Source organism: Ranitomeya imitator, chromosome 2 (genome assembly GCF_032444005.1).
Source record: "Ranitomeya imitator isolate aRanImi1 chromosome 2, aRanImi1.pri, whole genome shotgun sequence".
Classification (NCBI taxonomy): domain Eukaryota; kingdom Metazoa; phylum Chordata; class Amphibia; order Anura; family Dendrobatidae; genus Ranitomeya; species Ranitomeya imitator.
Genome location: NC_091283.1, coordinates 401,712,883 through 401,734,598, shown reverse-complemented (window position 1 = coordinate 401,734,598; position 21,716 = coordinate 401,712,883). Strand labels below are relative to the sequence as shown.

The window sequence follows — 21,716 nt, the reverse complement described above, 5'->3', positions numbered from 1 at the left end:
ATCAATGATGTCATTCAAAAGAACTCATCCCTCAAAAAAAAACAAAGCCTCATATGGCCATATTGACGGAAAAACAAAAAACGTTCTGGCTCTTTGAAGAAGGGGAGGAACAAATGGAAAATGGCCATGGTGTGCAGGTGTTAAAGGTGTTATCCAGTTAAAAAAAAGAAGAAAAAAATATGGGGTCCGAATGTTGGTAACTGCACCAATTGGCAGAATAAGAAACTGTTTATCCTCGTTTCAAAATGACGAAATATGTTTTTTTTTTTTTATTCAAATAAATTTTTATTAAGAATAACAAGATAAAAAATGACATGTTACATTCTCATTTTCAATACAAAGCTTTCCCCCCCCCCCCCTTCAAACATTCCCCTTCAATCCCACCACCCCCCAACCCCACCCAACAAAGCAGCTCACCTTGCTTAGCACTTCCATCATTAGACCAATATACTATCTAATCCCTCGGCCAATAATATAAGCCACATTTAACATTACCATTAATTAGGAACCTTAATTAACTCTCCCTCTATAATACCCCTATCCCATAGCAATCCACGGAGACCACATTTTATTGAACATTTCGATTTTCCCTCTTTTTTTTATAAAACCCCTTTTCTAGTGTCAGGCCCTGCTTCACATACTGGAGGAACTCTCCTCTTGACGGCGGTTCTTCCCTAATCCAATTTCGAGCTATTACCTTCCTAGCCATGTATAACAATCTGGCAATAGCTATCTTCAGGTTGTTATCCACTCCAATCTCATCCACACATCCCAACAAGCACACAAGCGGATCCCTTGGCAACTTACATCCATACGCACCTTCCATACGACTCAAAACTACCACCCAAAAAGCAGCCAGTCTCGGACACGTCCACATCATATGGAGTATATCAGCATCTGCAGTTTTACACCTCGGGCATTCAGAATCATCACGCAAACCAGCCTTATATAGCACCATCGGTGACTTATAAACCCTGTGTATCACATAGAGCTGTAACAGTCTATACGGTTCGCTCAGTGACAATCGTGGGACCCATTCTAGCACCGACTCCCAAGTCTCATTCTCCATTGGACCCAGATCCCTCTCCCACTTAGCTCTCGCCATTATTGAAAACCCCAATAGGAAAGTGTGCAACAGATCTTTATACAAAGTAGATATGACTCCCCCAGTAGTCCCTTCATTACACACATACTCCAGTACTATATCCCTCTGAATTCCAATACCTCCGTTTCTACTCTGAGCTCTAAAAGCATGCCTCATCCGCAAATACTGAAATTCCCCCACAGTCCCAAGACCAAATTCCGCCTGTAATTGGGAACATGATTTCAATTCACCTCGCTCAATTATTTGATACACGTATTGAATCCCTTTGATTTGCCATTCTGTCTCAAACTCCTGTAAGTTGCTGTTATGCCATAGCGGTGAGAATCTAGTCAAATCCGTGACCCCCCGTATATGTCTCAGCCTACCCCACAGCCTGCGTATCAACAACACAGTCGGGTATAATTTCCCCAGAGCCCCCAGGGATCCATCCTCCAAACATTTTACCACTGGCCTTCTTTTTGTCACCACTTCCATCAGCCGCTGTACCGCCCCAGATGACCCTTCATGCGCCCAGCCTTTTAAATGCTGACTGGGCTGCAAGAAAATATATTTCAGGGTTAGGCAATGCCAATCCCCCATCTTCCTTGGGTCACTGAAGTGTCTCCAGTTTTATACGCGGATGCTGCTTCCCCCATATCAAATTCCTGAACAGAGAGTTAATCTGTCTAAATCTCCCGCGTGGTATCCAAACTGGCGCATTATGAAGAATATACAGTATTTTTGGCATCAAAATCATTTTAATAAGATTCACCCTACCTACCACAGATAAATGCAGTTTAAGCCAAGCTATCATGATCCCAATGGCAGGGGATCACAAAAGGACAAGCACAAAAACAAAACAAGCTCTAGGGTGATGGAACCTGAGCTGACCGCGATCCTGAACCTAAACACACAACTAGCAGTAGCCGGGGAACGTGCCTACGATGATTCCTAGACGTCTCGCGCCAGCCGAAGGATTAACTTCCAATATTAGAAGAAACACAGACCTCACTTGCCTCCAGAGAAACACCCCACAGAAATAGCAGCCCCCCACATGTAATAACGGTGAAATGAGAGGAAAGCACATACGTAGTTATGAAAATAGAATCAGCAAAAATGAGGCCCGCTAAAGCTAGATAGCAGAGGATACAAAAGTGAACTGCGCGGTCAGCGAAAAACCCTTCAAAAAACCATCCTGAAATTACTTGAACTCATGTGCCAACTCATGGAACATGAGGAGTAATTTCAGCCCACTAGAGCAACCAGCAGCAAGGAATCACATATCTGCAAGCTGGACTAAGACAAAAATTAAGCAAAACGTGGAACAGGAAAAATAAAACTTAGCTTGTCCTGAAGATAACAGACGCAGGGAGCAGAGGTAAAAAGACACGCTGATTACATTGATAGCCGGCGAGGAAATGACAAAAAAGCCAGGTTAAATAGGAAACTCCCATAACCTGATGGAACAGGTGGACACCAGAGACCGCAGAGAACACAAGTCACCCAGTACCATCAGTAACCACCAGAGGGAGCCCAAAAACAGAACTCACAACAGTACCCCCCCCTTGAGGAGGGGTCACCGAACCCTCACGAGAACCACCAGGGCGACCAGGATGAGCCCTATGAAAAGCACGGACCAAATCGGCAGCATGAACATCAGAGGCAATCACCCAAGAATTATCCTCCTGACCATAACCCTTCCACTTGACCAAATACTGGAGTTTCCGTCTGGAAACACGAGAATCCAAGATCTTCTCCACAACATACTCCAATTCACCCTCCACCAGCACTGGAGCAGGAGGCTCAAGCGAAGGAACGACAGGTACCTCATACTTCCGCAACAACGACCGATGGAACACATTATGAATAGCAAACGATGCCGGGAGATCCAAACGAAACGACACAGGGTTAAGAATTTCCAAGATCCTATAGGGACCGATGAACCGAGGCTTGAACTTAGGAGAAGAGACCTTCATAGGAACAAAACGAGAAGACAACCACACCAAGTCCCCAACAAGAAGTCGAGGACCCACGCTGCGACGACGATTAGCAAACTGCTGAGCCCTCTCCTAGGACAACTTCAAATTGTCCACCACATGACTCCAAATCCGATGCAACCTATCCACCACCATGTCCACTCCAGGACAATCAGAAGGCTCCACCTGACCAGAGGAAAAACGAGGATGAAACCCCGAATTACAAAAGAAAGGAGAAACCAAGGTAGCAGAACTAGCCCGATTATTAAGGGCAAACTCGGCAAGCGGCAAAAAGGAAACCCAGTCATCCTGATCAGCAGAAACAAAACACCTTAAATAAGTTTCTAAAGTCTGATTAGTTCGTTCCGTCTGGCCATTCGTCTGGGGATGGAATGCAGACGAAAAGGACAAATCAATGCCCATCTTAGCACAGAACGTCGGCCAAAATCTAGACACAAACTGGGATCCCCTGTCAGAAACGATGTTCTCCGGAATGCCATGCAAACGGACCACGTTTTGAAAGAACAGAGGGACCAACTCAGAGGAGGAAGGTAACTTAGGCAAGGGTACCAGATGAACCATCTTAGAAAAGCGGTCACACACAACCCATATGACGGACATTTTTTGAGAGACAGGGAGATCCGAAATAAAGTCCATGGAAATGTGCATCCAAGGCCTCTTCGGGATAGGCAAAGGTGACAACAATCCACTGGCCCGAGAACAGCAAGGCTTAGCCCGAGCGCAAACTCCACAAGACTGCACGAAAGAACGCACATCCCTCGACAAGGAAGGCCACCAAAAAGACCTGGCCACCAAGTCTCTAGTACCAAATATTCCAGGATGACCTGCCAACACAGAAGAATGGACCTCGGAGATGACTCTACTGGTCCAATTATCCGGAACAAACAGTCTTTCCGGCGGACAACGATCAGGTTTATCCACCTGAAACTCCTGCAAAGCACGTCGCAAGTCTGGGGAGACAGCCGACAAAATCACCCCATCCCTAAGGATACCAGTGGGCTCAGAATTTCCAGGGGAGTCAGGCACAAAACTCCTAGAAAGAGCATCCGCCTTCACATTCTTTGAACCTGGCAGGTATGAAACCACAAAATTGAAACGGGAGAAAAACCGTGACCAACGAGCCTGTCTAGGATTCAGACGCTTGGCAGACTCAAGGTACAACAGATTTTTGTGATCAGTCAAGACCACCACACGATGTCTAGCACCCTCAAGCCAATGACGCCACTCCTCAAATGCCCACTTCATGGCCAAAAGCTCCCGATTACCAACATCATAATTCCGCTCAGTGGGCGAAAATTTTCTAGAAAAGAACGCACATGGCTTCATCACTGAGCCATCGGAGCTTCTCTGTGACAAAACCGCCCCCGCTCCAATCTCGGAAGCATCAACCTCAACCTGAAAAGGAAGCGACGTATCTGGCTGACGCAACACAGGAGCAGAAGAAAACCGGCGCTTAAGTTCCTGAAAAGCCTCCACAGCCGCAGGAGACCAATCAGCAACATCAGCACCCTTTTTAGTCAAATCCGTCAAAGGCTTAACAACACTAGAAAAATTAGTTATGAAGCGACGATAAAAATTAGCAAAGCCCACGAACTTCTGTAGACTCTTAAGAGATGTAGGCTGTGTCCAGTCACAAATAGCCTGAACCTTGACGGGATCCATCTCAATAGTAGAAGGGGAAAAAATATACCCCAAAAAAGAAATCTTCTGGACTCCAAAGAGACATTTAGAACCCTTTACAAACAAAGAATTGGCCCGCAGGACCTGAAACACCTTCCTGACCTGCTGAACATGAGACTCCCAGTCATCAGAAAAAACCAAAACATCATCCAAATACACGATAATAAATTTATCCAGATATTCACGGAATATATCGTGCATAAAAGACTGGAAGACAGAAGGAGCATTAGAAAGTCCAAAAGGCATCACCAAATACTCGAAATGGCCCTCAGGCGTATTAAATGCGGTTTTCCACTCATCACCCTGCTTTATCCGCACAAGATTATACGCACCCCGAAGATCAATCTTAGTGAACCATTTAGCCCCCTTAATGCGAGCGAACAAATCAGTCAACAATGGCAAAGGATACTGATATTTGACTGTAATCTTATTCAAAAGACGATAATCTATGCAAGGCCTCAAGGAACCATCTTTTTTGGCCACAAAAAAAAACCTGCTCCCAAAGGGGACGAAGATGGACGGATATGTCCCTTTTCCAAGGACTCCTTAACATAATTCCGCATAGCAGTATGCTCTGGCACTGACAGATTAAACAAACGACCTTTAGGAAATTTACTGCCAGGAATCAAATCTATAGCACAATCGCAATCCCTGTGAGGAGGAAGCGAACTGAGCTTAGGCTCCTCAAAAACCTCCCGATAATCAGACAAAAATACCGGAACCTCAGAAGGAGTAGATGAAGCGATAGAAATCGGAGATGCATCATCATGAACCCCCTGACATCCCCAGCTTAACACAGACATTGTTTTCCAGTCCAGGACTGGGTTATGAGTTTGTAACCATGGCAGACCAAGCACTAAGACATCATGTAAATTATACAGTACCAGGAAGCGAATCACCTCCTGATGAACGGGAGTCATACGCATGGTCACTTGTGTCCAGTACTGAGGTTTATTCTTAGCCAAAGGTGTAGAGTCAATTCCTTTCAAAGGAATAGGAACTTCCAGAGGTTCCAGACTAAACCCACAGCGATTGGCAAATGACCAATCCATAAGACTCAGGGCAGCGCCTGAATCCACATAGGCATCGACGGAAATGGATGATAATGAACAAATCAGCGTCACAGACAGAATGAACTTAGACTGTAAAGTACCAATGGCAACAGACTTATCAACCTTTTTTGTGCGTTTAGAGCATGCTGATATAACATGAGCTGAATAACCACAATAAAAACACAATCCATTTTTCCGCCTATAATTTTGCCATTCACTTCTGGACTGAATTCTATCACATTGCATTATCTCAGGTGCCTGTTCAGAAGACCCCGCCAAATGGTGCACAGGTTTGCGCTCCCGTAAACGCCGATCAATCTGAATAGCCATAGTCATAGACTCATTCAGACCTGCAGGCGCCGGGAACCCCACCATAACATCTTTAATGGCCTCAGAAAGGCCATCTCTGAATTTTGCAGCCAGAGCGCACTCATTCCACTGAGTAAGCACCGACCATTTCCGAAATTTCTGACAATATATTTCTGCTTCATCTTGCCCCTGAGAGAGAGCCAATAAAGCTTTTTCAGCCTGAATCTCTAGGTTAGGTTCCTCATAGAGCAAACCCAATGCCAGAAAAAACGCATCCACATTGAGCAACGCAGGATCCCCTGGTGCCAATGCAAATGCCCAATTCTGAGGGTCACCCCGCAGGAAAGATATAACAATCTTGACCTTCTGAGCAGGGTCTCCAGAGGAGCGAGATTTCAAGGAAAGAAACAACTTGCAATTGTTCCTAAAATTCAGAAAACTAGATCTATCTCCAGAAAAAAACTCTGGGATAGGAATTCTAGGTTCAGACATAGGCGTATGTACAACAAAATCTTGTATATTTTGAACCTTAGCAGCAAGATTATTCAGGCTGGAAGCCAAACTCTGGACGTCCATGATAAACAGCTGAGGTCAGAGCCATTCAAGGATTAAGAGGAGGAAAGAAGCAGTCAAGCTGCAATTAAGGCTAGGCAGCAAACACAGAGGAGGGGAAAAAAAAAAAAAACTTCCTCAGACTACTTTTCCTCCTACTTCAGCCAAAACGATGACCAATTTTTTTTAGGCCGGCTATACTGTCATGATCCCAATGGCAGGGGATCACAAAAACAAAACAAGCTCTAGGGTGATGGAACCTGAGCTGACCGCGATCCTGAACCTAAACTCACAACTAGCAGTAGCCGGGGAACGTGCCTACGATGATTCCTAGACGTCTCGCGCCAGCCGAAGGATTAACTTCCCTTATTAGAAGAAACACAGACCTCACTTGCCTCCAGAGAAACACCCCACATGTAATAACGGTGAAATGAGAGGAAAGCACATACGTAGTTATGAAAATAGAATCAGCAAAAATGAGGCCCGCTAAAGCTAGATAGCAGAGGATACAAAAGTGAACTGCGCGGTCAGCGAAAAACCCTTCAAAAAACCATCCTGAAATTACTTGAACTCATGTGCCAACTCATGGAACATGAGGAGTAATTTCAGCCCACTAGAGCAACCAGCAGCAAGGAATCACATATCTGCAAGCTGGACTAAGACAAAAATTAAGCAAAACGTGGAACAGGAAAAACAAAACTTACCTTGTCCTGAAGATAACAGACGCAGGGAGCAGAGGTAAAAAGACACGCTGATTACATTGATAGCCGGCGAGGAAATGACAAAAAAGCCAGGTTAAATAGGAAACTCCCATAACCTGATGGAACAGGTGGACACCAGAGACCGCAGAGAACACAAGTCACCCAGTACCATCAGTAACCAGCAGAGGGAGCCCAAAAACAGAACTCACAACACCAAGCATCCGCTTTCGCTTTAAGAACACCTAAGATTGGAGTCAGATTTCTATGTATATAGTCAGTAACAGGCATAGATACCCATATTCCAAGGTACTTAAATTGGCTAGTCACCTCCAGTCGCCCATCCTCCAGTGTCTCCCCACCATCATCATCCACCTTAAACAAGACAGACTTACTCCAGTTTATCCTAAGTCCCGACACCGATCCGAAACGCTCAATAATCCCATGACGAAATGTTGATTGCCCAACCGCAGCTTAAGTCATTCTCTGTGGGGCTGCAGGGAAAATCAAGCATCCTCATGGGTAATGACGGGTTTGGCAAGTGCAAGCGTGCTGCGGCTCAATTTCTTACGTTCTGTGCTGCTGTCGGACTGTTGCTAATCGATACTTTATCACCTCTCCTCTGGATTGATACTAACTAGTGATGAGCGAGTCTACTCATTTCTCGGGTTTTCCTGAGCACGCTCGGGTGACCTCCGAGTATTTATGACTGCTCGGAGATTTAAGGTACCGTCACACTTAGCGACGCTGCAGCGATACCGACAACGATCCGGATCGCTGCAGCGTCGCTGTTTGGTCGCTGGAGAGCTGTCACACAGACCGCTCTCCAGCGACCAACGATGCCGGTAACCAGGGTAAACATCGGGTAACTAAGCGCAGGGCCGCGCTTAGTAACCCGATGTTTACCCTGGTTACCATCCTAAAAGTAAAAAAAAACAAACACTACATACTTGCCTACAGCCGTCTGTCCTCCAGCGCTGTGCTCTGCACTCCTCCTGTACTGTCTGTGTGAGCACAGCGGCCGGAAAGCAGAGCGGTGACGTCACCGCTCTGCTTTCCGGCTGACCGACGCTCACAGCCAGTACAGGAGGAGTGCAGAGCACAGCGCCGGGGACAGACAGCTGTAGGTAAGTATGTAGTGTTTGTTTTTTTTTACTTTTAGGATGGTAACCAGGGTAAACATCGGGTTACTAAGCGCGGCCCTGCGCTTAGTTACCCGATGTTTACCCTGCTTACCAGTGAAGACATCGCTGAATCGGTGTCACACATGCCGATTCAGCGATGTCTGCGGGGAGTCCAGCGACCAAATAAAGTTCTGGACTTTCTTCCCCGACCAGCGACAGCACAGCAGGGGCCTGATCGCTGCTGCCTGTCACACTGGACGATATCGCTAGCGAGGACGCTGCAACGTCACGGATCGCTAGCGATATCGTCTAGTGTGACGGTACCTTTAGTTTTCATCGGGCAGCTGAATGATTTACTGCTACTAGCCAGGCTGAGTACATGTCGGGGTTACCTGGTTGCTAGGGACTCCACACATATAATCAAGCTGGCTAGTAGCTGTAAATCATTCAGCTGCCGGATGAAAACTAAATCTCCGAGCACTAAAAAATACTTGGAGGTCACCCGAACAACGAGTACACGGGCTCATCACTAATACTAACTTGTTTGCATCTCCTTTTTAAGTTCCTACACAGCCTTTTCACCCCTTAGCGACATATGTTGTATATTTACAGCCAATGTGTGCACTTGTTACATATGGGGGCCTAGTAAATGCCTGATGCACTCCTGAGAAGTTTGCATTGCCATGGAGTTATTGTTTCTCCCGTGGAACAAGGATAGCAGGCTTATTTTTATTTTTTGTTGCAAAATGAAATTATTTTTTTTTCAGTTATTACAAATATCCTAATTTCTAAAATGAATGGTGTAATTTAAGTTAGTTGCAAAAATTAATCTCCTCGCACTGTTAGGTCAACAAAAATATGCAAAAAATATGGATTATGGTGTAATAGCTGGAATAGAAAAGAAAAATACGGTAGTTGCGTAAAAAAAAGATTATTGATAAAAGATTGTGAAAATCGATTTGCAGGACACATCAGTTATCTATGGCTCCTGGGCGGGTTCCATGCGAACCTGCTTTTTACCCAATGGCATCTGCCACTCCTCTTTTGAGTAGCCGGCCTGGCGAGTTGTAAATGTTGTAGCTAATCAAAAAAGTTTTAACATCCCCTCCACAGGTACGGAAGCTGAGGAACAATAGTGGCAGGTTACAGCCGCTCCTCGCCTTCCACATCACTTACAGTCAGGATATAATCTTGTTCTGTTTATCATCTGTATCTTATTATAACAACAGTTCTGTTTCCCCGTTAGGCATCCTATTGCTTCGTTTTTCCATCTGTTTTTCCGAGTGAGCGCCATAATTGTGTATCTCCTGTGCGAACTTGTGTCCACGAGCTTCATTGCCTGCATGGTGACCATTATTCTGCTGCTGTCCTGTGACTTCTGGGCAGTTAAGGTGAGTGGATATAGATTGAGGGTGATTATATTTGCTTCCCCTTCGTCTCAGAGCCATAACTTTTTTTTTTTAACGTCTTGTTTTGCGGGATGAGTTGTACTTTTGAGTGACATCATTTATTTTACCATATAGTGTACTGGAAAATGGGAAAAAATCCAAGTGTGTTGAAATTGCAAAAAAAACTTCAATTCTGTAATGTGTTTTTTTTTTATTATTATTATTATTTTTTTCTTTATTGTGTTCACGAAATGCTGAAACTGACCTAGTAATACAATTCTCCATGGTCATTACGAGTATGCAGAATACCAAAGAGATATACCGTAGGTTTTTGGTTTTTTTTGTTTACCGTATTTTTCGAACTATAAGATGCATCGGACGATAAGACGCACCCAGGTTTTAGTGGAGGAAATTGGGGAAAAAAATTGAAGCAAAAAATGTGGTCAATTCTGTACTAATATCCCCTATCCTAGTGTATATATAACCTATCTATATAATTGTCTAAGGGTCACTTCCGTCTGTTTCTGTCACGGAAATCCCACGTCGCTGATTGGTCGCGGCCTGCCTGCCGCGACCAATCGGTGACGGGCACAGTCCGGCCGCAAATTCGCACCTTCCTACTCTCCGTCAGTCCCTTCTCCAGTCAGCGCTCACACAGGGTTAATGGCAGCGTTACACCGCATTATTCCACCGTGTAACACAGTCCGTTAACTCTGCTATTAACCCTGTGTGACCAACTTTTTACTATTGATGCTGCCTAGGCAGCATCAATAGTAAAAAGATCTAATGTTAAAAATAATAAAAAATCATGATATACTCACCTTCCGGCGCCTTTCCCGCTTCTCGCGATGCTCCGGTCCCAAGAATGCATTGCGGTCTCGCAAGATGATGACGTATGCGTCATCATCTTGCGAGACCGCAATGCATTCTTGGGACCAGAGCGTCGCAAGGAGCATCGCTAAACGCCTGGCCTGGATCCAGGGGCCACCGGAAGGTGAGTATATAACTATTTTTTATTTTAATTCTTTTTTTTTAACTGGGTATGGTGCCCACATTGCAATATACTACGTGGGTTGTGTTATATACTGCGTGGGCTATGTTATATACTCCGCATGGGCTGTTTTATATACTGCGTGGGCTGTGTTATATACTACGTCTCTGCTATATACTACGTGGGCTGTGCTATATACTACGTGGCTGTGCAATATATCACGTGGCTGTGCTATATACTACGTGGGCTGTGCTATATATTACGTGGGCTGTGCTATATATTACGTGGGCTGTGCTATATATTACGTGGGCTGTGCTATATATTACGTGGCTGTGCAATATATTATGTGGGCTGTGCTATATGCTACGTGGGCTGTGTTATATGCTACGTGGGCTGTTATATACTACGTGGGCTGTGCTATATGCTACGTGGGCTTTGTTATATTTCTCTGCTGTATCTGTGCATCATGAATCGTGGTATGTGTTAAAGAGGGGGGCCCACTGAGACTTCTTCGCCCTGGGCCTTCAAAAACCTGGAGCAGGCCCTGGCTTCACTGATTGTTCATGGCTGGCCAGCCATGAACAATCAGCAACTGGCGCAGTGCGGCCCGAGAATTGGTGCGGAATTTGAACCACGCTTGACTAATTGGCCGCGCCCGGCCGAATCTTGTGTATAAATTGCATTATTCTGAAAACTTCATAAATAAACTACATACATATTCTAGAATACCCGATGCGTTAGAATCGGGCCACTATCTAGTGTGTGTGTGTGTGTGTGTGTGTGTGTGTGTGTGTATATCTATCTATCTATATCTATAATATCCCTCTCCAATCCAGGTATGCATGCCCCCCTCATCCCTATCCTGGTAGGCATGGGCCCCATCAGAACAACATTAAAAAACTTAAACCATTCAACTTGCCTTCTCTGCACTCCCTTGCAGCTTCCTGATGCCAGCAGCTGATTTATGCTTGTAAGCAGCGCATGGCAGTGACGTTATGCGCTGCCTACAAGAAGAGGACCGCTGCTGGAATATTCACTCTTCCTCATGCCGGGACTATGGGCATGTGGAGCAGTGAATATTCACCGATCTTTAATAGCGAGCACAGTGTTAGCCGCAGCCGCCGGCTTCCTGCACCTGCCGGGCGTTCACCTGGTCCCGCTACTAAAGGGGATGAATATTCAATACTGCACAGTGAATATTCATTCTCTTTTAATAGTGGGCACACATGATCACCCAGCAGCTTCAGGAGCTGGCGGCTGCTGCTGCTCCTGGTCCCACTATTAAATATATACCGTATGTACTCAAGTATAAGCCGACCCTCCCCACCCCCCTAATTTTGCAACAAAAAAACTGGGAAAACTTATTGACTCGAGTATAAGCCTAGGGTGGAAAATGCAGCAGTTGCCGGTAAATGTTAAAAATAAAAATAGATACCAATAAAAGTAAAATTAATTAAGACATCAGTATGTTAAGTGTTTTTGAATATCCATATTGAATCAGGATCCCCATATAATGCTCCATACAGTTCATTATGGCCCCATAGATGCTCCATATAACAATGTGCCCCATATAATGCCCCATGCAGTTCATTATGGCACCATAGATGCTCCATAAAACAATGTGCCACATATAATGCTGCTGCAATAAAATAAAAAGACGGAAGCCGTGGCGGCGGTGGAACAAGGGAAGGTAAATATGAAATACTCACCTGCTCCTGGCGCGGTCACTGACAGCTTCTCCTGGACAGATGGTCTCCGGCGACGGCAGTTTCTTCCTTTGTTCAGCAGTCACTGGTACCGCTCATTACAGGAATGAATATGTGGCTCCACCCCTATGGAAGTGGAGTCCATATTCATTACTTTAATGACCGGTACCACGTGACCGCTGAACAGGAGAAGAAGTTGCCGGAGACCATGGGACATGCAGGGAGCGCCAGGAGCAGGTGAGTATGTGACAGTCGATGCTCCCCCTCACCCGCCAACCCCCCGACCATGACTCGAGTATAAGCCGAGAGGGTCACTTTCAGCCCATTTTTTAGGGCTGAATATCTCGGCTTATACTCAAGTATATACGGTAAGTGGCGGGCACACGTGAAAGCCTGACAGTTGCAGGAAGCCTGTAGAAAAGCCGCGGAGACACCCTCACGTGTTTCTCAACGCAAGCAATAAATAGCCAGGTCTTTCACCGGGAAGGAACAACCACAGGAATAACTGCGTTGAGAAACACGTGATGGTGTCTCCGCGGTGTTGGATGTTTTGAACTCCCCAAGGTCATTCATCCTTATGTTTATAGTCCTTTCACTAGGCACTGCTCCTAATAGCCAGTGTTCTACTCCACACTGATGAGGGGCAAATACCCCGGAACAGCTGTCTGTGGATGGATACCATGTTTTGGCATAAGTGGTTTTCCTTTTTGGATGCTGCCCTTCCCGTGGTTGTTCCTTCCTGGTGAAAGACCTGGCTATTTATTGCTTGCGTTGAGAAACACGTGATGGTGTCTCCGCGGCTTTTCTACATGTATTTGCATATTTCCCATAAGGGGTGGGGGCAGTGTTCTGGATCACTGCGTTGAGAAACACGTGATGGTGTCTCCGCGGTGTTGGATGTTTTGATCTCTCCGAGGTCATTCATCCTTATGTTTATAGTTGCAGGAAGCCGGCGGCTGCGGTTAACAGTGTGTTCGCTATTAAAGAGCAGTGAACATTCATTTCTCTTTAGCAACAGAGTTGGCCTCAGCAGCCAGCTCCTGCCTCCTGTGACCCGCTGCTCCTCAGCTCCCCATCCACAGCCAGAGCAGATACATCTGGACTATGACACCCCTCCCACACACATTTTCCTCCACATTTTTGGAGGAAAAAAGTGCGTCTTATAGTGTGAAAAATCGGTGAATGATGAAGAAAAGAAAAATCCCAAATTTGTATGAAATAATTTTCGCTTTTTTACTTTGTCATTTTCCAAGGCTCCTCCATTTTTCAGGACCTGGGGATGGGTGATGGCTTATTTTGTAGTCTCAGCTGACGCTTTCATTGATTCTATTTTGGTGTAGATATGATGTTTGGATCACCTCTTATTGCATTTTATTGTAATGCTGCGGATGCCAAAAAACGTAATTCTGGCATTTTGTCTTTCTTTTCTCGTTACGCCCTTTACCTATCAAATTACTTTATATTGTGTTCGGAAATTTCCGAATGCAGCGATGCCAATAATAATCATCCGATCGCTTGTGCTGTACATAGCAAGGCTTCAACAGTGCTTCAAACAGTGATTGACAGCAACATTTAACTGGCTAACAGCCGCAGGTGGATCTTGGGTCCACCCCACAGCTGTTAGAGGCACATGATGGCTGATTAAATCAGCCATCACGTGCAGGTATGATGTAAATATACGTCATTAGTGGTAAAGGGGTTGTCTGGAAATAGGATAGGTCATCATTAGGCCACTACACAATGTATGGTGCTGTGTAATTTTGGCTCTGTACACTATATATAGCCAGCTTCCACAGGATCTGCCAGTAGCTGATCCGTGGGAATAAATGGTATTCGTTCCCCCACTTAAGATTTGATAATGATGACCTATCTTAAGAATAGGTCAGCGATTAAACAAAGTCCTCGTCATGATCGATGTTTTGTTTTTGTCTTTTTTTTTTTCCCCCAATCTATCCCTTAAAGGGAAGGTGCCACCAGTTTTCCTGTAGTTAGTTTTTTGTGAAATTAAGCTTAAAATAGTAAATAAAATGTATTAATGCAATGTTTGCACTGTTTGCAAACATTTCTATATGAAAAATCTACTTTATAATTGTCTAAGGGTCACTTCTGTCTTTCTGTCCTTCTGTCTGTCACGGATATTCATTGGTCGCGGCCTCTGTCTGTCATGGAAATCCAAGTCGCTGATTGGTCGTGGCTGTTTTGCCGCGACCAATCAGCGACGGGCACAGTCCGGAAGAAAATGGCTGCTCCTTACTTCCCGCAGTCAGTGCCCGGCGCCCGCATACTCTCCTCCAGTCACCGTTCACACAGGGTTAATGCCGGCGGTAACGGACTGCGTTATGCCGCGGGTAACGCACTCCGTAACCGCTGCTATTAACCCTGTGTATCCCCAACTTTTTACTATTGATGCTGCCTATGCGGCATCAATAGTAAAAAATAATGTAATGTTAAAAATAATAAAAAAACAAAAAACCTGCTATACTCTCCCTCCGTCGCGTCCTCTCCTCGGCAGTGCAAGCGGCAGGTTCCGGGGCCTAGGATGGTATGCGAGAAGGACCTTCCATGACGTCACAGTCATGTGACCGCGACGTCATCACAGGTCCTGCGCTCATCCAACCCCGGGACCGGAAGCTGCCGCGTGCACTGCACACAGACGACAGGACTACAAGGGCTCCCTCGGAAGGTGAGTATATGTTTTTTTTTTTTTTTTTTTTTTAACTCTTTTTTTTTTTTTTTTAACCTGTTACATACGTGGCTGGGCAATATACTACGTAGCTGGGCAATATGCTACGTGGCTGGGCATTATACTACGTGGGCTGTGCAATATACTACGTGGACATGCATATTCTAGAATACCCGATGCGTTAGAATCAGGCCACCATCTAGTCTACTATATAATTTTCTAAGTTTCACTTCCGTCTTTCTATCTGTCCTTCTCTGTCCTTCTTTCTGTCACGGATATTCATTGGTTGCGCCCTCTGTCTGTCATGGAATCCCTACTCCCCTGCAGTCAGTGCCCGGTGCCCTCTCCATACTCCCCGCAGTCACCGCTCACACAGGGTTAATGCCAGCGGTAACGGACCGCGTTATGCCGCGGGTAATGCACTCCGTTACCGCCGCTATTAACCCTGTGTGACCAAGTATTTACTATTGAATCTGCCTATGCAGCGTCAATAGTAAAAGGATCTAATGTTAAAAATAATTAAAACAAAAAAATAAAATAATTATATACTCACCTTCCGCCGCCTTTCCCGTTCCTCGCAACGCTACGGTAACCGCTCCATGCAAGCGGCAGGTTCCGGTGGCAACGATGGTATGCGACAAGGACCTGCCATGACGTCACGGTCATGTGACTGCGACCTCATCACAGGTCCTGCGCAAGAAGGACCTGCCATGACGTCAAGGTCATGTGACCGCGACCTCATTACGGGTCCTGCTCTACCAACCCTGGGATCGGAAGCTGCCGGGTGCACCGCACACAGGTGACATGATAACAAGGGCTCCCTCGGAAGGTGAGTATATGTTTATTTTTTAACCTGTGACATACGTGGCTGGCCAATATACTACGTGGCTGGGCAATATACTACGTGGTTCTGTGCTGTATACTACATCGCTGTGCAATAAACTACGTGGCTCTGTGCTGTATACTACGTCACTGAGCAATATACTACGTGACGGGGCAATCTACTACGTGGCTCTGTGCTGTATACTACGTCACTGGGCAATATACTACGTGGCTGGGCAATATACTACGTGACTGGCCAATATACTACGTGGCTGGGCAATATACTGCGTGGCTCTGTGCTGTATACTACGTCACTGGGCAATATACTACATGGCTCTGTGCTGTATACTACGTCACTGGGCAATATACTACGTAGCTCTGTGCTGTATAGTACAGTACATCTACTACGTGGCTCTGCTGTATACTGCGTGGCTGGGCAATATACTGCGTGGCTGGCCAATATACTACGTGACTGGCCAATATACTACGTGGCTGGGCAATATACTACGTGGCTCTGTGCTGTATACTACGTCACTGGGCAATATACTACATGGCTAGGTGCTGTATACTACGTCACTGTGCAATATACTACGTGGCTCTGTGCTGTATACTACGTCACTGGGCAATATACTACGTGGCTCTGTGCTGTATACTACGTCGCTGTGCAATATACTACATGACTGGGCAATATACTACGTGGCTCTGTGCTGTATACTACGTAACTGGGCAATATACTACGTCACTGGGCAATATACTACGTAGCTCTGTGCTGTATAGTACGTCACTGGGCAATCTACTGCGTGGCTGGGCAATATACTGCGTGGCTGGGCAATATACTACGTGGCTCTGTGCTGTATACTACGTCACTGGGCAATATACTACATGGCTAGGTGCTGTATACTGCGTCACTGTGCAATATACTACGTGGCTCTGTGCTGTATACTACGTCACTGGGCAATATACTACGTGGCTCTGTGCTGTATACTACGTAACTGGGCAATATACTACGTGGGCTGTGCAATATACTACGTGGACATGCATATTCTAGAATACCTGATGCGTTAGGATCGGGCCACCATCTAGTATTATATATTTTCTTACAAATATACATATTTACCACTAGGGAGAGCATTTTCTGTTTTAGGCTACTTTCACACTAGCGTTTTTTGCAATACGTCGCAATGCGTCGTTTATGGGAAAAAACGCATCCTGCAAAGTTGTTTGCAGGATGCGTTTTTGCCCCATAGATTAACATTAGCGACGCATTTACACACGTCGCAACCGTCGTGCGACAGTTGCGCCGTGTTGTGGCGGACCGCCGGGAGCAAAAAACGTTACATTTAACGTGTTTTGCTGCCGACGGACCGCTTTTTCCGACCGCGCATGCGCGGCCGGAACTCCGCCCCCATCTCCCCGCACCTTACAATGGGGCAGCAGATGCACAGGAAAAATGCATCAGCTGCCTCCGTTGTGCGGCGCATTCACTGCTAGCGTCGGAACCTCGAGCCGAGTCCGACGCTAGTGTGAAAGTAGCCTTAGACCTCAAGCAGCTATAGTAAGACTTACCAGCTTTACTGTTAGCAGTAAAATTGGGGCAGTAACTGCTGATATCACCATCTCCCTCCCCTTTTGGGTGGTCTAATATTCCTGGGGCAGAATGAAGAGCAGCATCACATGGCAGCGCCATTTTGTGTGTGACTGTCGTGTGATCTACTATCACCAGCAGTTACTGCATCAGAAGCACAGCTTGTTTGCAGAGGAGCAAAACACCGTCGACTCAGCAGCATGGTGGACTAGAGGAAGAGTGAAGACTTGTGGTGTGTATGGAGCAGCATTATCTGAGCAGAGCTGTCTGTGACTCATCTATCAGTAAGATAAGGAGATCCAGGTCTGCAGTGAATGGCCAGGCATTGTGGAGGCAGGGGAGAGATACATTGGTATGGCTGAGAGAGACTGATGGGAGAGCGAGACATGTAGAATGATGAGTGAGACACATATGGAGCATGATGGGGAGAGAGATACACATGGAATAGCAGGGGTGAGACCAGGGCTGCCACTAGAAATTTTGGTGCCCCATACTGGCAAAATTTCCAGGGCCCCCTTGAGACTCCGCCCAGGCTCCACCCCAGCCCCGCCTCCATGCTCCACCCCTCGAACTGTCCACCGTCCCACCGCTCTCTTGGAAAAACTCCACTTCTCACCAATCACACATTGACAGTTCCCATCACCAGATCAAATACATAGCTGGCAGCTTTTGTTTTGGCCAAAAGATTTTTTTTAAGCCACCAAAATGACAAGGTAGACACTTTTGGCCAGGCCCTACTCAGCTGTATCCTATAAAATATTTCTTAAAATATGCAATACAATTTAGGTATATTTTAATTTATTTTTCAATTTTTAAAATGACTTATAATACCACATACAAGGAACAAATACCACAGCACCATGACCAGACACCATATCACCACAGTGGCCTATAATACTATCTACAAGGCACAAATACCGCCACACCATGACCAGATGACATATTACCACCACAATGATCGAATAATATCAAATACAAGGAACAAATACCAAAACATCATGACCAGACCACATATTACCACTTTCGCCCCCCTTCCCCCCCCCCCCCCCCTGTCCAGCTTTCTGCCCCCCCGCTGCGGTTGACGTCAGCTGCCAGCCTCAGATTGGCTAGCGGCTGTTAACTATTGACGTGCGGGCGCGGGCCCGCACGTCAATAGCGTTAAACAGCTGCAGCGCCGGCCGCCGCTAAGGGCCCAATTTCAGCTTGCGGCTGCCGGTAGGGGCCCGGTGAGCAGATAAGACACGGGCCCCCTCTGCTCACCGGGCCCCATACGCTAGTCACGGCCGTCAAGCCCTGATGGCGGCCCTGGGTGAGACACATGGAGCGTGATGGGGAGAGAGATACACATGGAATAGCAGGGGTGAGACACATGGAGCGTGATGGAGAGATGCACATGGAATAGCAGGGGTGAGACACATGGAGCGTGATGAGGAAAGACACATGGAATAGCAGGGGTGAGACACATGGAGCGTGATGAGGAAAGACACATGGAATAGCAGGGGTGAGACCCATGGAGCGTGATGGGGGGAGACACATGGAATAGCAGGGGTGAGACACATGGAGCGTGATGGGGAGTGACACATGGAATAGCAGGGGTGAGACACATGGAGCGTGATGGGGAGTGACACATGGAATAGCAGGGGTGAGACACATGAAGCGTGATGGGGAGAGAGATACACATGGAATAGCAGGGGTGAGACACATGGAGCGTGATGGGGAGAGAGATGCACATGGAATAGCAGGGGTGAGACACATGGAGCGTGATGAGGAAAGACACATGGAATAGCAGGGGTGAGACACATGGAGCGTGATGGGGAGAGAGATACACATGGAATAGCAGGGGTGAGACACATGGAGCGTGATTGGGAGTGAGACGTAGTATGATGAGGGACATATGGAGTGTGATAGAGAGATACACATGGAATAGCAGGGGTGAGACACTTGGGCTATGTGCACACGTTGCGGATTTTGATGATTTCCGCAGCGTTTTTGGATGCGCGGAATTGCATCAAACCCGCCGTGTAGTGCACCACCAATGTTAGTCAATGGGAAATTGAGAATTGTTGTGCACATGCTGCGGAAAAATATGCGCGGATTTGCAGGGTTTTATGTTCCACAGCATGTCAATTCCTTTTGTGGATCTGCAGCGTTTCTGCACCCATTGACTACCATTGAGTTAGGCAAATCCGCAGCAAAACTGCAGGTTTCAAAATCTGTGGTTTTGCTGCGGAGTTGCGTGCGATAAATGCTGCAGATAGGGAGGAGGAAGAGTGTGTGCGGAGACAGTGTGAGCTGTGAATATGTGCGGGTATCTGTGTGTATCTGCGTGTACGTGTGTATGCGGGAACAGGGCGTATACTGCTGTTTTATTATTTTATATTTTTTAGAGGAGATCGAGAGCGTTGCATGGATTAGCTGAATAGTAAAGATGGGAAACTGTGTAGTGTTTTATTTCATTAAAATACTTTATTCTGGCTGTGTGTGTGACGCCGATTCAGCGATGTCTTCACTGGTAACCAGGGTAAACATCGGGTTACTAAGCGCAGGGCCGCGCTTAGTAACCCGATGTTTTCCCCTGGTTACCAGTGTAAATGTAAAAAACAAAAAAAACTACATACTTACATTCCGCTGTCTGTCCCCCGGCGCTCTGCTTCCCTGCACTGTCCGCGCCGGCCGGCCGTAAAGCACAGCGGTGACGTCACCGCTCTGCTTTACGGCCAGCCGGCGCTCAGTCAGTGCAGGAAGCAGAGCGCCGGGGGACAGACACCGGAATGTAAGTATGTAGTGTTTTTTTGTTTTTTACATTTACAGTGGTAACCAGGGTAAACATCGGGTTACTAAGCGCGGCCCTGCGCTTAGCAACCCGATGTTTACCCTGGTTACCAGGGGACTTCGCATAGTTGGTTGCTGGAGAGCTGTGTAGATCGCTGCAGCGTCGCTAAATGTGACGGTACCTTAAAGGATTAGTAATGGATAAGTGTCTTATTGACGCTTCTCCATTTCTAAGCCGGCTTGATGTCACCTTACAATACAAAGGAGACATCAACCCCACAAATATTACCCATATGACACCACTACAGGGCAGTGGGAAGAGAGGCTAAGTGCCGGAATTGGCGCATCTTAGAGATGCACCATTTCAGGGGTGGCTTTGAGCTGGTGTTTGTAGGCGGGAAAGGGGGGGAGCAATATCCATGGCCCCTTCTTAGGCTATTAATATCAGCCCGCAGCTGTCTGCATAGCCTTTCCTGGTTATTAATTATAGGGGAACCCCTATTTTAACCCCTTCCCGCCGCGACCCTTTTTCATTTTTGCATTTCGCTCCCCTCCTTCCCAGAGCCATAACTTTTTTTATTTTTCCGTCAATAGGGTCATGTGAGGGCTTATTTTTTGCAGGACGAGTTGTACATTTGAACAACACCATTGGTTTTACCATGTCTTGTACTAGAAATTGGGAAAAAAATTCCAAGTGTGGTGAAATTGCAAAAAAAGTGCAATCCCACACTTGTTTTTTAATTGGCTTTTTTGCTAGCTTCACTAAATGCTAAAATTGACCTGACATTATGGTTCTCCAGGTTATTACGAGTTCATAGACTCCAAACATGTCTAGGTTATTTTTTATCTACGTGGTGAAAAAAAAATTCAAAACTTTGCTAAAAAAAAGAAAGCGCTATTTTCCAGTACCCGTAGCGTCTCCATTTTTCGTGATCTGGGGTTGGGTGAGGGCTTATTTTTTGCATGCCGAGCTGATATTTTTAATGATACCACATTTGTGCAGATACGTTCTTTTGATCGCCCGTTACTGCATTTTAATACAATGTCGCGGTGACCAAAACAACGTAATTCTGGCGTTTCAAATTTTTCTCGCTACGCTGTTTAGCGAACAGGTTAATGCTTTTTTTTATTGATTGAGCGATTCTGAACGCGGCGATACCAAATATGTGTAGGTTTGATTTTTTTTTTTTTTTTTAATTATTGTTTTATTTTGGATGGGGCGAAAGGGGGGTGATTTAACCCCTTCCCGACCTTTGACGCCACGTAGGCGTCA

At 46.1% G+C, this 21,716-nt stretch overlaps 1 protein-coding gene across 1 annotated transcript in view; it reads left to right on the top strand.

The window, feature by feature from the left end:
* TVP23C (trans-golgi network vesicle protein 23 homolog C) overlaps positions 1-21,716 on the top strand; it is a 59,515-nt gene that overhangs the window by 22,096 nt on the left and 15,703 nt on the right. The window contains exon 3 of the mRNA XM_069750620.1: positions 9,743-9,887. Coding sequence (XP_069606721.1) covers positions 9,743-9,887 — 145 coding nt within the window. The remainder of the gene's footprint in view (positions 1-9,742; positions 9,888-21,716) is intronic.